The 16,747-nt window shown below is 43.0% G+C and overlaps 1 protein-coding gene across 3 annotated transcripts; it reads left to right on the top strand.

Annotated features, from left to right (window-relative positions):
- The first annotated feature begins 7,570 nt into the window (after window positions 1-7,570).
- On the top strand, window positions 7,571-16,289 carry TMEM14A (transmembrane protein 14A). Of its 3 annotated transcripts, none has more exons than XM_084516279.1 (6): window positions 7,571-7,781; window positions 8,960-9,046; window positions 9,677-9,762; window positions 11,239-11,340; window positions 14,690-14,777; window positions 15,777-16,289. In XM_084516279.1, exons 3-6 carry the CDS (start codon window positions 9,687-9,689, stop codon window positions 15,814-15,816), a joined length of 306 nt encoding a protein of 101 aa, XP_084372405.1. In that variant the 5' UTR covers window positions 7,571-7,781; window positions 8,960-9,046; window positions 9,677-9,686; the 3' UTR covers window positions 15,817-16,289. The 3 variants fall into 3 exon arrangements, with proteins under 3 accessions (XP_084372405.1, XP_084372407.1, XP_084372406.1); XM_084516280.1 differs by lacking the exon at window positions 7,571-7,781 and adding an exon at window positions 8,362-8,405; XM_084516281.1 differs by lacking the exon at window positions 8,960-9,046 and having other exon boundaries at window positions 7,577-7,781.
- The last annotated feature ends 458 nt before the right edge of the window (window positions 16,290-16,747 follow it).

Here is a 16,747-nt window from a genome sequence, read left to right as displayed (position 1 = left end):
GTCAGCATTTGCCCAAACTGATCGTGTTACAGAAGATAACCATCAGCCAGATGAAACAGTCATCAGGGATTTACAAAGAGACTTGACACAAAGTTGGAGTCAGGCTGAAAAGAAATATAAAAGTGTGAAATCTCTTAACAGGAGGGAAGGGGGGGCTTATGTTTTCTTCCAGAGCACTGATACTGAATAAATTCAGATAAAGAACAAATTCATGTTCAGTGATTCACCTCTAAGCACAGATGAGATCTCATAAGATGAGATCTGCATGCAATATTTGCCTCAAAATAATTATTTTGAAGTCAGGCATTACACATCTGGTTATTTCTCACCTATTTCCCATGTGTTTACACACTGATGCTACATGGCGAGCTTTTGTAATTCTTAAACATGTCATTACACTTCAGTCAGCACTCAGTGTTGCCACCTTGTTTTCCCTTTGAGCTATCTGTGAAAAGAATAAACCAGGCTGGACTTGGTGCTCAGTTACCACAATCTGACAGAGATGAGAGTCAGCCTTAGTTAAGTCCTGCTGAAAAATTGAAAAATCAGAACCTAGCAGTGTGAGTGGTTTTTCCATGTTGCAGAGTTTCAGTAATCATATAACCTTTTATTTTTATTTTTTTTTACATAATTCAGAACTTCTTTTTTTTCTGTAAGACGACAAATCTTTTCAGTTGTACCCATTTAATTGGCCTGGTCAATTCTCCTTCCTTCCATAGCTGTAATAACATACCCCAGTATTCCCCAAAGCCTGTTTTGCTGTGCATGCCTGGATATGCTAGTCAGTACTAATTTGCTATAACCCTGCTGTCCTGATTTTCCCAGACTGCGCCAATGCAAGCACAGACAGTTTGGTCCAAAGTGTGGACAGCCCCGAATATAGCACAGCATGGAAGCACCAGCAGCGACAGCAAAACCTCTGTGCATCCTTGCAGTATGGATGTTGCCTAACCAGGAAGGCTCCAACTCTTATTGAACAACAAATTTTGAACAACTCGGTAAAGGAAACAACAACCAAAAAAAAAAAAATCAATTTCTTGGCTGAGATTATAGCTGGGTATCCCAGCCAAAGATAATTGCATTTCACAAAATTACAAACCTCACATGAGGGTTTATAGTGGAAAAATACTGACAAGCCATTGTCTGCAACGTTATATTCACAATGCTGTAATTACAGCTTTGCCATAACGAGTGTAACTCTGTGGTCAGAAAGATGGCAGGAATACAATATTTGTCCATGGAATATTTCTTCCTTCATAGATGTCTGGCTTGAAATCTGGAGTTTAAGTCACAGTATTGTTGGCATAATTTTTCCCATATATCCATATTTTGGGGCTGATTTATACAAATGTCTTAACTTGGCTTCTCCTTTTAGGTGTACAAATGAAAATTACTTCATTTTTTCCATACTTGAACAATTGCTCATAAAAGCAGACATGTAAACCCCTTCTACTGTCTGATGTTTATAATCCTCCCTTTGCACCCACAATGGTGCTCCCTCGGGTATTAGCCCCACAAAGATGAAGACAGCTTTTTTCTCTTTTTCTCAAATTAGATTACTGCTTTTATAAGGCAAGATCCCCGAGGTCGCCCTAAGCTGTGCTTCTCCAGGCCTGGCTTGGCAGGAGACGTATCCCAGCCCACGCTGCCTGATGAGAAGCACCATGAGATACCAGCCTTACGCCCACCAGGGACTCCTTCACCACATGGCTTAGGAAGGCTTCTGGCTCATCCGCACTGGAGGAGCAGCTAAAAAATCCTCACCAGAGACCAAAGATCTGGCTCCGCACCCAATCAAGCATGAAATATAGGACTGCCTAATAGACCCTGGTGTAGCTAAGTGTGGGATGAGCTTTGGGAGGAGGAGGAAAATGCTTGAACTGTTAAAAATATTACTCCTGATAGGTCTAGCAAATGGGTTGGAAATTGTTCCTGGAGGCTGCTGAGCAGTGGGTGGTCCTCCTTCCTGGATGTCCCAGCTCTAATGATCTCTGAAGAGGAAACAGGGTCAGAATCTCACTGGGAAAGCAGAGGAACAAGAACATTGCTTTGAGGGCCCACGGCTGCTCACCACTTTTTCTCAGTAGTACTTGTGTAAGCAATACTCCCCATGTTAACGTGATTAGCTAAAGGCAGAAGAAATACTCATAAAAATAAAGGTTGGGATTCATGCCTAGAAATGTGTCTAATCTGGCACTCTCTCTCCTTCAGCTGCACTAGGTCTTTTCCAGTAGAGGACTCCCAAATAATATATTCAAAACGCACGGGTATCCTAGGGGAAAATTCTTTGACAGCTTAAGACATCTTTCCTGGGACAACTTCATCAAGTTCAGTGCAGACAGAGCAGGAGGATCCCAGAAGAGTAAGGCAACATCAGGAGGACTACAGTTTAGTTCAAGGGGCCCTTTCTAATAGCACGTGGGTTGTCCTAAAACTACTTGTTCGTCAACAGGGTACAAGGCAGTGGTGGTGGTCTAAACATCAGGTTTCACTGAGGTAAGAGAACCTTGAGATGTTACCTTTGAAAACAAAATGAAATACTAAGTCTCCTACCAACATCACATTTTTGCTCATATGCCTCTGAACACAACGTCAGGGTCCTGTACAGAATATGAGGGATGCCCTGGTGGGTCAGACCAACGTCCAGCTATCACCAGAATCATTCCTCCAGTTACAGGAGATGCTACTAAAAAAGACCATGCAAGCCTGCCCACCTTATGCATGTCCCTCGTTCTCCTCCAGCATCCACAACCACTGCATTAGTGATGCTAGAGAGCACATCCCTACTTGTTCCTTAAGTATCTCTTTATGAACCTGTAGTCCATTTAATTCAGCTTCTTTTTCAGTCTGCTGACCTATCTGCTCCCAAAAACCTCTGCTAGCAGTAAATTCCTCAAGTTAACAACCTGCCACATAAAAAGTATTTCCTTCTGTCTTTTCTAAAGCAATCTGCTATTGGTTTCAATAAGTGCCCCCATTTCTAGTGCTGCAGAACTTGGAGAATAACAATGTGCATTCACCCTACCCACTGCCTTCATTTTGTAAATCCTGATCATAGCCACCCTCTCAAAATTGAAACCCTTGCTGCAGAGTGCCCCCTCCTATTTGCCCCCTGAGAGCATGGCACGTGGGTTTGGGCAGGACAGTCCATCAGCCTTGCACTCCCCTCTTCCATGCATGAGTAAGGATCCCAGGGACCTCCACAACTGCAATGACAGGGCAGAAATGTCAGCAGTAAGCGATGCCCTTTTCCAGTTTCCTGATGATTTATCATCATTGCTTGGCACAGAGTTCACTGAGTGCCAAAGCTGGTTCATGGGAGGGACCGAGAATGTGGAAGCCAGCGACTGAAATAACTTCGGTTATTGCGAAATCACAGCTCGAGCCACTGTCTGTGCACCCCGTAAAGGCCAGGATCTCGCGGAGCTCTTCCCTTTGGGAGAGATGTATTTTCCTTTCCTTTCTGTTTTGGTGTGAGAATGATCTGAAGGATGTCTATGATTTGGGTATACCTGTTCAAAAGACCACTAAATTGTCTATAGTGGACTTGAGCAAAAGTAGAGCTCGAACAGTGTCCGTCAACTGATGTCTAGGAAAGAGTAAGGACAGGGACTGCAGATATGAACTTCCATACTAAAACTTTCCTACCTTCAGGCTATTTCACAGCTCAAAGAAGCTGCCTTGAGGCATATACACTTTTAAATATGCCTTGGTGCTCCTGCTAGAATTGGGAAGGGCGAGCGATCCTGTGCCTCTGGGCTCAGGCAAGCTGTTGTCTGGCAAATTTGTCTCTCAGTGTGTGAAGCTGCAAACAGCCCCTCCTGTACCAAGCACACAGTGGTGAGAGGCATCAGAGACCTGATTTCTACCACAGGACCACAAATACTGCCAGAGGGGTCTGAGAGCACATGCACGCACACATTTCCCTCCTCCCTCCCAAGAAACTTTCATCTTCACGAGTTGCTTTCAGCCAGCTAAAAACAACACACAATGACAAACAAGCCGCTTCAAATGAGTCTGAAATCCCGTGGGGTTTCACTCCGACTTCCTGAATGACTCTTAAATCCACATATCTATTAAGAAAGATGGGAAATGTGGGACAGAAGCACAGCACAGCTAGTGGTCCTAATCTGGGTTTATTTAAATCCAGGATTCCCGAGGCACTGAAGGGAAAAATCCCCATTTCTTCAGGAGACACATTCTGTCGGCTTTTGAGAACTCGGTCGGGAAAAGCAAACCTCTGCGCCGATGAGAACCCAAGGCAGCTGGATCACTCACTCTTAACCCCTGCTACAGCCCTTTGACCATGCCTGGTGGGCAGAAACCATTTTTTTTTTTTTACACATACTCTGCCAAATCCCTGTGTATCACAATCACATTCTTCCATTTTGTCCTCCTTAATCCCTCCGGTACTAAAGGTAGCTAGAACCCAATAACTCCAGAGCTGTCACCATAAAATCCTGCTGGATATTGTCAGCCTGCAGGGTCCACGTGGACATGTACCTTTATTGCATAAAATAAGGGATGGGAAAGGAGAATTGGAAACGAGGAGGCCCTTTTGGCAGCAGCAAGCCTTTAAATTAGAGCACCAGCTCCACTTGATCCCACTGTCTATGTCATTGATGAAGATATTAAATAGTACCGATCCCAGGACAGGCCCCTGAGGGACACCACTCGCCACCAGCCTCCACCTGGGCATGGAGCCATTGACCACCACTCTCTGGGTATGGCCTTCAAGCCAATTCCTTATCCACTGAATGGTCCACCCACCAAATCCAACCCTCTCCAATCTGGAGATCAGGATGTCATGTGGGTCTATATTAAAGGCCTTATGGAAGTGCAGGTAGATGACATCGATCAGTCTTCCCTTGTCAACTGATGCAGTCACCCCATCACAGAAGGCCACCAGATTTTTCAGGCATGATTTGCCCTTGGTGAAGCCATGCTGGCTGTCTTGGATCACCTCCTTGTCTCACTTGTGCCTTGACATTGCTTCCAGGAGGATCTTTTCCATGATCTTTCTGGGCGCAGACATGAGGCTTACCAGTCGTTAGTTCCCCTGATCCTCTTTTCTACCCTTTCTAAAAATGGGAGTGATGTTCCCCTTTTTTCTAGTCACCAGGGACTTCACCTGACTGCCAGGACTTTTCAAATGTGATGGAGAGAGGCTTGGCAACTACAACAGCCAGTTAGCATTAAACCTTACTTACAAACAGTCTTCAGTGTTAATATAGGAAGACCAGCAAAAGCTATAAGCAGCTTATAGCAGGAGATGGGTCTTGTGTGTGATCCTTTCTGCCAGTACCCTAACAACAGGTAGCCGAGCAAAAACGTTCAAGGAGAAGGAGATGAGCTGTTACATTTCAGCCCAAGCCCTTCTAGTCTTCTTGTTTTATACAAAACACTTGTAAATCAAGACAGAAGTGCAGCCTTTCTCCGGAGAGAGTATATACATTTGGACATGAATGAAGATGGGCCTAAAAAAGGCATCATATTATCAATACAGATGGAAACTTCTGGGCACTGCCTGTAAAATATTGAGAAGCTTCCTGTCAATATATTTATCCCTTTCTCTCTTCGGGTCTCATTTTCATGAAGATGAAAAGCATACCCCTGAAATTAAAGCAAAAAACGAAAGCTGCTTTTCCAAACCAGAGAGATGCTAGAAACTGTTCAATGAAACAGTTCTGTTTATAATGGACAAAAACGTGTATTCTCCCCTAAATTCATCCTTGTAGTTGGCTCAGCTCTTGTAAATGGAACTCTCCAAAAACAAAGCAAACAAATCATAACATAAAACAAAATAACCAAAACAAGCTAAAATAAAACAGCTGGAAGTAGACACCCAACAGGGGAAATTTCAGCTCAAACTGGCAGTTAGGAACAACTGAAAATGAGAATAGAAAGTGCTGAGCAACTTTAACACTAGCTTTGCTGCAAGCTCTGTTATACCTCGCTGTTAGGACTGCGGGGTATGATTTGCCATGTTACCAACAAACTAATTGAATGAATTCTCCTCCCACTAAAAACCTCCCCCAGGAGAGGGAATGGTTTCACAACAGACAGTAGTTTAAGTAACAGCTTAGGGAAAACAATACCAACTACATTTCATAATTGAAAGTGTAGGAGACCATAACAAGCAGAGTGTAATTATGAGCATTCAAATTTAGCCCAGACTTCTGGGCTATCCAGTCTTCAGTGAGGAGTGTCATTGAATCAGTAACCACAACTGGTCATTATCCTGTAGGTGCCAAGAGACACTGCATTTGTTCCTCTTTGGAGCCACCTCAGACAGAACTATATGATTTTACTCCACTAGTTTAATCCACTGTTTATTTTGCTGTGCTTTTCAAGAGCCGCAAGTCTCAGAATACATCATAAAGAAATCCAAGCTATCCGGACCTCAGCTTCACAAATCCTCTTTTGGTTTGCATTTTGGAGCCGTCCTGCCCTCAAGTGTCCTGTGCTTGTTTTCCAAAGTCGCTGTACCTTTCCTCTTCCTTCCCACAGACACTCGTGAGATAAGGAGAACGGTTCTGTTTTCCACTGAGCAGACAGACTTGGACAGCTCGCATGGAGTGGGTTTGTGTCCCAACAATTAAACGCTAACAGAAAAAACAAATGGAACATTAGTAGTGGAAATTAAGTACGTTAACCGTAATGAGAGTACTGATTCACTTTCCAGCAAACTCTTTGGAGCGGAAAACTCCCACACCTTTAAGCAAAGACATCTAAAGGAAAAACAAGGTTTTGGCAGGGATTCTGAAATGACCCCTGAAGAAGGCAGGTATCCAAGTCCGATTACATGGCATTGTGCGTCTCTCCCTGTGGCCATGCTTACGTTTGGCCTGCTCGCAGGAACAATGGGAAGCGGGGGGAATGTCAGAGACAGGCACCCCTGAGCTGAAGGACACGTCCCGCACCAGTCGAGAACAGTCTATTTGAGATAAAGCTAAAGGAATATTGAGGGGGATGAGAAAAAAATGTACAAAAATAGCCCATAGTGGAACGGCTCCAACAAACAAGGCCAGCATATGAGGAGGGAATCCGCTAGAATAACCACGTCAAACGGCTTCATAAATGAGCTACATGTGTAGCATCAGAGTCTCGGGGTTTAGGTCTGCCGGTTTCCCTGGACAAACAAACAACATCAGCATCCTGCCTGCGTGTCTGCATGCAGACAGCCCTCCGCTTGTAAGGATGCAGGCCAGAGACCGGGGCTGGCTTGGGCAATTAACACAGGGAGGAACAGCCCTGTGTGAAGGGCTGCGGGCACAGCAGGGACCAGCCTCCGTGCTGGGCCGCAGGGTGGCTCTGAGGGGGGTTTCAGACTTAAAATCCCAAATTAAACCCCAGATGCTTCTCGCTGCCACTGGAGCGCACACAACCCGAGGGCAGGACGAGGACTTCCACCAAGCAGCAGACGACCCTCGCAGAGCCGTGGGCTGCCGCTGAGGGGCGCAGAGCCCCGCTGCCCTCCATGTCACCCCAGCTTTGTCCCCACATTTCTTTTTTCCTCCCCGTTTCGGCCAAACTCCCCCAAACACCGCTCCCCCTTCATGGCCGCGCCATAGTGCAGGCAGGTCCCGCCGCCATTATGGCGGCAGGCGCCCTCCAGCCCCTTCGCTCCTCCTCGCTCCTCCTCGGCCCCGCCGAGGGGCACAAACCGGGGAAGGGGCAGCGAGGAGGGAGCCGGGGGCACCCCGCAGCGCCTCACGCCGCCCGCCGGCAGCGGGGAAGGCGGAGCGGAGCGGAGGGAGGGCGGAGGGCGGCGGGACGAGGTACGGGGAGAGCGGCCGGGGGGCGAGCGGGCGGCGAGGGGGGGCTCCGCCGCCTCCCTGCTGCGGCCGGGGGCTGCCCTGCAGGCGGCTCCTCGCTGCCCGCAGCGGCACCGGGGCTGCCGCGGGGGAGCCGCCGCCGCCAGCGGGAGCTCGGAGCTTGGGGCTGGGGAGGCCGAGGCCCGGCGCCGGGCAGGGCTGCAGCGGGGAGCCGGGCAGGGCCGGGGGTCGGGGGCACGGGGAGCGAGGGGGCAGCAAGGGGGTGGGTGGAAGCCAGGCTCTGGTCGGGTCCTGGTGCAACCCTGCGTCTTCGTTCCCCAGGGGGTTATGGACAATATAGGGCTCGTTCGGAGTTGCTTGTTGTGATATTAAAAGCTTGGCATGAAATGATGAGTGTGTGAGTTTTCCTGCTGCCGTCTTAACACCAGACACGGTTCCCCGGGTGGAAAGAAGGGTGCACTGAGATTGATGTGGGAGAAGGAAGGGAACAGTGGGGCCTTCCTGTGGGTGCTGTGCGTGACACATCATGTTTTTCAGTCGTTCGAAGGTCGGTTTAAGTGCCACCTGTGAAAAAGGGTTAGTTTTTAGAGCTGCTGCAGGTCCTGTGTGGTGCTTGACACGATCAAGGTGGGATGGCTCCCTTCCACCAGGGCTGCTGGAGAGCCCGGCTCCTGCAGGGACCTGTCCCCGGGCTGGGGAGCTGGGCAGGGGCCAGGCAGCAGCAGGGTGAGGGCTGTGGGGCTGCTTCAGCACCTGCCAGCCACTGCCCCTCGGGGCTTTAGTGCTGTGAGGCACAGCTGAGGGAGCCGGGGTTGTTCAGTCTGGGGAAGAGGAGGCTCAGGGGAGACCTCATTGCTCTCTGCAACTACCTGAGAGGAAGGTGTGGGGAGCTGGGGGTCTCCTCACAGGTAACCAGTGATAGGAGTAGAGGGAATGGCCTCAAGTTGCACCAGGGGAAGTTCAGGTTGGAAATGAGGAGACGTTTCTGCTCAGAAGGAGCAGTCAGGCACTGGGACGGGTTGTCTAGGGAGGTGGTGGGGTCACCGTCCCTGGGGGTGTTTAAGGAAAGGTTGGACATGGTGCTTAGGGACGTGGCTTAGTGGGTGACACTGGTGGTAGGAGAATGGTTGGACCAGATGATCTTGGAGGTTTTCTCCAACCTTAATAATTCTTTGATTTAGGAACCAAAGGAGTCAGTGGTACAGGGACTTAAACGTGCTTCTGGAGAACAGAAGGCCAGCTTCAGACCAGGTGTCATAATCTAAAAGGTATAACAAAAGACATAGACAGATAGGATAATGCTTTTGTATATGTGTATGTATATATATTTATACATACATACACATACATGCACGCACACACACACACATATATATATATAAAACATCCCCTAAACGGCCTGTGTGAACTGTCTGGAAACTTTGGGTAGGCTCTGAAGACTTCCCATTTCATGCTGGTGTTGTAGGGCCTGTGAGTACGCTTGGAGTACGCTACATACATCGTGGTTGAGAGAGCACTAAGCTGTGCACTCAGCACATCTATGTCCAGATCAACCATGCAGCACATGTGTAACAAATCTGATACTTGGGGTAGTGTCAAGCTTATTGCTTGAATATGTTTTTTGTTTTGTTTTGTTTTTGTCTGGGAACAGCCTGATAGAAATATGTTATACCTAACTGTATATGTTATACTGAGCTGTAAGGAAGAGCATCAGTTTGTGCAAAGATGATACAACAGCTAACAGACACACCTTCATCCTTTAAATGTTTTGACACAGTAGTAACACAATAATCAAACACAACTTATAAGAGTGTAGTGTTAGAACACTTTAAATAATGATTATTTTACTAGGAGGAAGGAACTTGTTTGTCTTCAGTTTCAATATGTTTTTCCTCCAGGGTTGGGACCATGGCTATTGACTGGATTGGATTTGCATATGCTGCACTGCTTGCTGTTGGAGGTGTTGTAGGATATACTCGCAAAGGTAAATTCATATACTTGTAAAGGTAAATACTGGTACACTGAGATTTGGCAGTCTGAGTTTCTTCTCTGATACACTTTATGAAAAAGAAATGGTGAAAGGCATGAAACGTTTCCTGTAGTGAACACATCTGTATCTTAAATCCAGCCTGCACTGCTATAAATTAACTGAATCTCATGGAATTTACTTGGGTCAGCTTAAATGGTCACTTTTTTCTGTTTATCTAACTAATGAGTTTGTTTGCAGGGCAAAAAGCTGCTGTCATGTTATTTTTGACACTCGGTATATTTTGGGCCTTTTCATTTCCTTTAATCATTTCTGTCTTAAACAGACTAGATTATCGTTGATTAAAATTTGTTTTCTTCAGAGGAAAATCATCCTGGATTGATTTTGAGATTTCCAGATGCACACCAGGGAGAAAACCTTTTATTTGCTTATTCTCATCTGGTGGTTAATTATGTCTTGAATTTTTAACGATGTTAGTTTTCATTCTAAGGTAAACATGTAGGCTTTAGATTATCATGTGCACATTTCCTGTGTTCAAGTCCTTTTTATAGTGCTTTCTATGAACTGGTCCAGCTAGCGGCGTCCTTCCTGAGCTGAGCACAGCATCCCAGCAGAGGTCGCAGTGGTACTGAGGACAGGCAGCCTGAGCTCCAGGCTCGCTGCCTGTTAGCTGTCCCGCAAAGAGCATGCCCCAGCAGCACATCACTCTTGTTCACCATGGCATTGCACCAGGAGCTGGTACCCAGCTGGTGGTATCCGTCATGATTCTTGGGATCCGGGATCACTGTTTCCCTGCATAGTTTGTGCATGCTTTGGTCCTAGAGACATTGTTTTATATCTTGACTTTTTGAAAACACTTGTGTTTTGTTTTGTTTTGTCTTTTCTTTTCCTTGCTCCCATCTGCACTCACTGAATATCCCATTCACTTGTTCTCTTCTCTTTCTACTAGTCGGTCAGTCCTTGTGGCAAATATGATTTTTTTCTTGGTAATGATTTCCGTTTTCCTGTAGATTCTTGATTAATAACATTCAATATAACAGGACTGGGAGCTATATGATATCTGGGGTTCTGGATTCCTCCTTTATAATCATTTTGGGATCAGATTAACCCAGATATTGCCAGCTGTGCTGATTCTACTCTTTTATCATGTGGTACCACGTAGAATGCCTATTCAGAAACCAAAGTATATTACTGAAACTCTAAACTTTATGAACCAGTTTTATAATAGCACTGTAGGAAGATGTCAAGTTAATTTAAAAAGCTGTGTTTTATTCCTCATTGCTATGCAAGAAAATGAGTAAGAAGGGTTACATAAATATTGCCTCTCTATTTGCACAGGGTGAATTGGCTGCACAGTGGCAGAAGCAACTCTGTTTTTAAAATATTTGGATAATGCTGTGTCAAGAGTTACTGTGTACAGACTGAGCTTCAAGACATTGTATGGAGAAATAACATTTGAATGTTTTCTTGCAGGTAGTAAAATCTCTTTAGCTGCTGGTCTTACCTTTGGCTCTGTGGCTGGTTATGGAGCTTACTGTGTGACACGTGATCCGAAAAATGTGAAGATATCATTGTGTAAGTGTTTTACTCCAGTTAAAAAAAAAAAAAAAAAGAGGTCACTGAAGTGCCTGTGACCATGTGTGCGTTTAAACGTTAATTTTTGAATAGAGTTAGACACTTTAGCTTAGCTTGCAGAATTCAAGAGCTCAAATGTGGAACTGTTTGCAAGATAAGGCAGGTCATTCGCACAAAACCAACAGGTGTGCGCTACCACCTGGCAGTGCCTCCTCTTATTAGGTGGTTACGTAACGCTGTACATATTGTGAAATCCAGCTGGGAAACATGGAAGAGATTTCTCATTAGAGATATCTGCGTTATTATCTCAGTATTATTATCTCACTAGAGATACAGATTAGAGTTTGTTTTGAGAAGCAAAGGTGGTGCGGGATCTGGTCTTGCATAATGCAGCATTTCCTCGACTCTCAAAGAAAGAGTTGACACAGTGGTTTTCTTCTGCCAAGAAAGGCAGGGTACAAGCTATGCAGTAGTTGTCATCCTAGAAAGCTTGCCATGAAACCCACATGGAGGCAAGGAACTACAGTCTGTAAGGGGTACGGCATTCACCTCACGTAACCAATTTGCAATAGGAGTTATTGGGAGCTCGTGTCACTCATGGGTTTAGTACTGATGGTGAGGCTGTGGTTTCCCATGCAAAAATACAGTTAAGATACATTTAAGCCAGATTGAGTGAGCCCACAATCACTTTTTCTGACCGTAGTCAGAATTTACAGTAGAGTGTTTCTGCTGGCTTTATGCTTTAAACCAACCATAGCTATAACAACTTCAATTTCAAAACAAAGTTGAATAGCATTACTAGCAAAGTGCATTCACACCAACTGGGTTTTTAGCAAAGGTGGTCATAGCATATCTGATCTTCTCCTCAGTGTTCTAAAATTGGATATTCTAGTTTTGCAGTCGTGATCTTGTACATATTACTTGTCCCACAGTTTAAATAAAAAAAAAAAAAGAAGTAAATCTTTTTTGTAGTGAAGACAACACCTTAAGTCTACATGAATTTGTAATCATTCATTGTGACACGCTTTTAAGCATCATCCAGTATTGTACTTACATGGGTCAGTGAAACATGAATTTGGATACAGAATTAGCGGAAGAGAAAACAATTTTTACTAAATGTTGCTTGTTTCCCAGTCCTCTGATTTTAAAAGGAATAATATAAACTTTCTACTAATCTGCTTATGAACATCAGATAAATATTGTTAGTGGTGAGCAGTTCATGTAACCGTAGGCATGGGAGGACTTTCTCTCCACTGGAGAAATATGTAGTACTAATTTAATAGGCATTATAGCAATGCAGATTAGATAGAGTTTACTACATCTGCACTAGAAAGTTCTTAATACGTAGAGTAAAAAGAACAGAGACTGTTAAAAGAAAAGCAGAGCGTTTTCACTTACACTTAACCTCCTGAAGTGCCTAAAGCAACTAGAACACAAATGCAAGAGGAAAATTAAATGCATGGAAGAAATCGACCACTCTGAACACAGCAACCAGTAGGGTAAATTGAATTGCAGTATAGAATGAAACTAGTACCCCAACCTGTAAAAGGTTTGGACATTTTAAAAGAAATCTCCCTGCAAAATTATAGTTATCCATAGTACCTTTCACCTACTCAAGAGTCTCATACAATAATGTAAGTAGTATTTTAGTATTTTAATTTCTTGTAAGTTGTCCTACAATATTCTTGTAACTTCTCCTATCTGCAAAGAGTATGTGGCATACAGACTGGAAGCCAATTTCTTTAGTTGTTTTATAGATAATTTTTTCAAGCATTTTTCCACTCCTGTGAAATGAAGTCTGTGCTTTCTGGAATACTTTAATGAAAGTTTATATGATTGCAGTAGGTGTAGAAATTCAGTATGCAACAGTTCGTGCTATTGAGAATGCAACTTGTTGTATCTGACATACTGAATTTCTGGGTCTGATTTACTGAGTTGAATTTGGCTTTATCTATTGAATTTCTTTGATTTCAGCTGAAATAGTGAATGTCTTGCACTTTTGAAAATCAGGTTTAAAAGACGAACTTCTTAAAAAATCGCCAGCACATTTGCAAAGCCGAATATTAGTAACTGGAAGAAAGAACATTACAGGCTAGACATGCTTTATAGCTTCTAATTAACTGTAAATATACTCAGGGCTCTAGATGAGACACATGCTGTGGAACAGTCTGCTCTTCAGACATTCCTGAGAGGATCAAGACTATGGGACCAGAAAATAAGAGAAAGGGATAATGGAGCAGGGTGCCCTTAATGAGCGCACATGCTTAGCTGGTAGAATTTTCTAAGATGTGTGTAGCTGGCAGAGCTTGTCGTATAATGTTAGAATGAGTTAAAAACTGATTCTTGGCTACTGTGAGCACAGCTCTGTTCACAGGAGGAGATAGTGGAGCTGGAAGAGAGTTAGCAAGATGGTTTAACTGCTCCATAAAAATGGAAGAGATTTATGCAGCTGTCATTACTTCAGCTGCAAGAGTGATAAATCATAGCTGCCCGTGCTGCCTCTCTGCCCACTTCTAGGAAGCATTTCAGGTGATGGTTCTTTAATTTAGCTAGCTACCTTTGAAGTTTTATCTATTCTTATTAATCTTCTCATTTATGTAGCACTCTGTAGTCCTTAATTCAATTTGAAATCCCCATGCCTGGTTGCAGTTCATTGCTACCTCTGTTTTTAGGTAGAAGAGCTCCAGGAAGATGATAAAATTCCTTTCATGATGTTTGTTCTCTGCTGCTAACACTGCATCCGATGCCCTCTTGGGCTGTCTACCTCTTGTTACTGGGAAGGACAAGAGGAAGGCTTCCTTGTAGCGAAGGAGATGGCCATATTCTGTAGCAAAAATAAGTAGCAAAGCTACCAATCTAGTTTTTAAGGCTTAGCAAATATGAGTGAGCATTCTAAAAAAGAAATCAGATAAAGTTGAATGCTCTAGCTGCTGGAACAGCTAGTAAGAAAAATAGTTGCATTGGTCTAGGGTGGTAGGATTTATGAGACATTGTACCTGTAACTCAGCATAAATGTTAGTGTTACAATGAGGATTCTTCATATACTTCATTTGTAGCCCCATAAATGTAGATATGGAGGGATACACTTCACTGTCTGACGGACTTGCTTAGTATCTTTAGTGGATTTAGCGTTCTGCTGCACCTGGAAACACTATTTGCAGCTAAAGGAGGTCCAGCTAGAGAATTTTGGAAAAGCGGGAAAGTTTTTATAGACTTTTTTCTCTGGTCTAATATTTTATTAAACTGCATCTCATATCAAAACATAGCAATGGCCTTTGATAACTCTCCATATTCCTGAATAGTCCACTGGGAAAAATGAGAACATAAATATATTGACTTGTCTTTACAGTTTCAGCTTTTCTTTTGACCATTATCATGGGAATGAGGTTCAAGAGGTCCAAGAAATTAATGCCAGCCGGACTGGTAGCATGCCTGAGGTAAGCATCTATTGAGGATCTTAATGTAAAGATTTCACTGATTTTCAAATAGTTGTCACCCAACATCCAGTTCAAGCCAGTGTCAGTAGAGGTTACTGTTACCAGAAACTGTGAAAACTAAGTGAAATGAGTTTAGAGGTCTCACTCCCGTTTCCACTAAACAGTTCTTTCATCTCATGAGGCAGATACATCTGAAACAGGCTTTCTCAGCAGAGAAAGGAGATATCTGCAATTAAATATTAATGTGTATCAATAAGGCTTTTCAAAGAACCTGAGGTAAGCCTCAGTGTTTCCAAACAGACATGCATAAAGCCAGACATCAAACGTCATACAACATCTTAACATCTTAAAAAAAAAAAAAAAAAAAAAAGAAAGAAAGAAAAAAAAAAAAACACACTTTGATGTAGAAGTACTGCATTCAAAAGTACTGGAAGCTCAGCACCTGCTAAAACTGAGATGTTTTTGAGCTGTCCTAATCACTTTGGTCAGTATTACTGCAAATTATATTACTAACCATCCTGATTTCTCTACTGCTGCTGTTTATTTTGGTATTCTGAAAAACTTAACACTCTGTATTGGAGAAAGTTGGAACCTTTTTTTTTCCCCCCTATGAGTGAATAATGTAATTTTTTTTCAACTCTAAGTCAGAAACTGTTTTTTGAAGGAAGAATGACTGTCACTTCTTTGTCACCAGACTTAATGTAACTCCATTAACTGATTTATTTGTAATGCATACAGGGAGGAAAAAATCGGATGCAAATTGTCAAGATGCAAAAGTTTTGAATTGGGACTTAAACTGGAAAATATTATTTTCTGTTGTAGATCTCTTTTCAAGCAGACTGTTTCAGTGGACACTGAGCTCTAGATTGAGACATTGTGAAAATTTGCTTACTAGAGGCTCTAGTGTCAGATATTTGTAAATGTGCTCTTATTTTATGATGACTTTCATTGTTTGTGCACAGCCATACTTATAGGCTTTGTTGTGCTTTGTTTTTACAGCCTTCTGATGATTTTGAGGCTTGTTTTTATGCTGATGTAGGAGAATTTAGCAACTTGAGAATCGAAGTATGACTGTCACACCCACCTAACAAAGAGGCAGGCTCTCCGTACTTGAAAGACGAGTTTGAACACAAATCTTAATTTACATTTATCTTTTCTGTAAAAAATCTGTACCTGTAATTTAATTGTTGGCACTTGCTGGTATTTTGCAAGTTTTTTAAAAAACTGAAACAAATGTTTTGTTGATGACGTGTTTTGATCTTCCATTTAAGCAATCTGTTAACTCAAGGGATCTATACCTGTAAGTTTGATAGCTTTCAGAGGTGCTGAGCACCCAAGGAAATTGCATTCGTCTTGCACTGTATCTCTGAGATAACATACACATAAATATCTCATTATGTTAAAAAGATAAATTGTTCTGAACCATAAATTTGTAACTTCTGTAATTAAATAATCCATCCTAATTGTATTGTCAGTTAGTAATCAATAAAGACGTGTGCCTGTACTGTCTAACACTGGAAAACCTACATTCCTTTCAAACACGTGCGTCTTCTTCCACTAATTCTAAGTGTAAAAATTTTTATCAGTGTTCAAATAAAACAAAAAGTTCAAAGCTTCTCTCAGTTGTATGTAGCGCACCACGTGCCACTGTGGCATTAAGGGACGTGGTTTAGTGTCCCTGTTATTATATATATATAGCATTACAAATATATATATACTTATATAAAAATAAGTATATATACTTTTATATATTTATGCTTATATAAAAATGAGTATATATTATAAACATTATTATAATATTATAAAGGCCACCTATCTCTAAGCACAGACATCACATCTTAATGCTGCACAAATCCATCGGAACACCAAGCTTGTTATTCTTGGCTGGGGCCTAGGTGGAGACAAGGTATGAGCAGCTCAAATGTCTAAGGAATATCTGACCAAAAAATAAACAACAACAAAAAATGCCA

This window comes from Aythya ferina, assembly GCF_964211825.1.
Source record: "Aythya ferina genome assembly, chromosome: 3".
NCBI classification, from domain to species: Eukaryota; Metazoa; Chordata; class Aves; order Anseriformes; family Anatidae; genus Aythya; species Aythya ferina.
The sequence above is the reverse complement of the archived record's forward strand: the minus strand, read 5'-3'. Positions and strand labels throughout refer to the sequence as shown.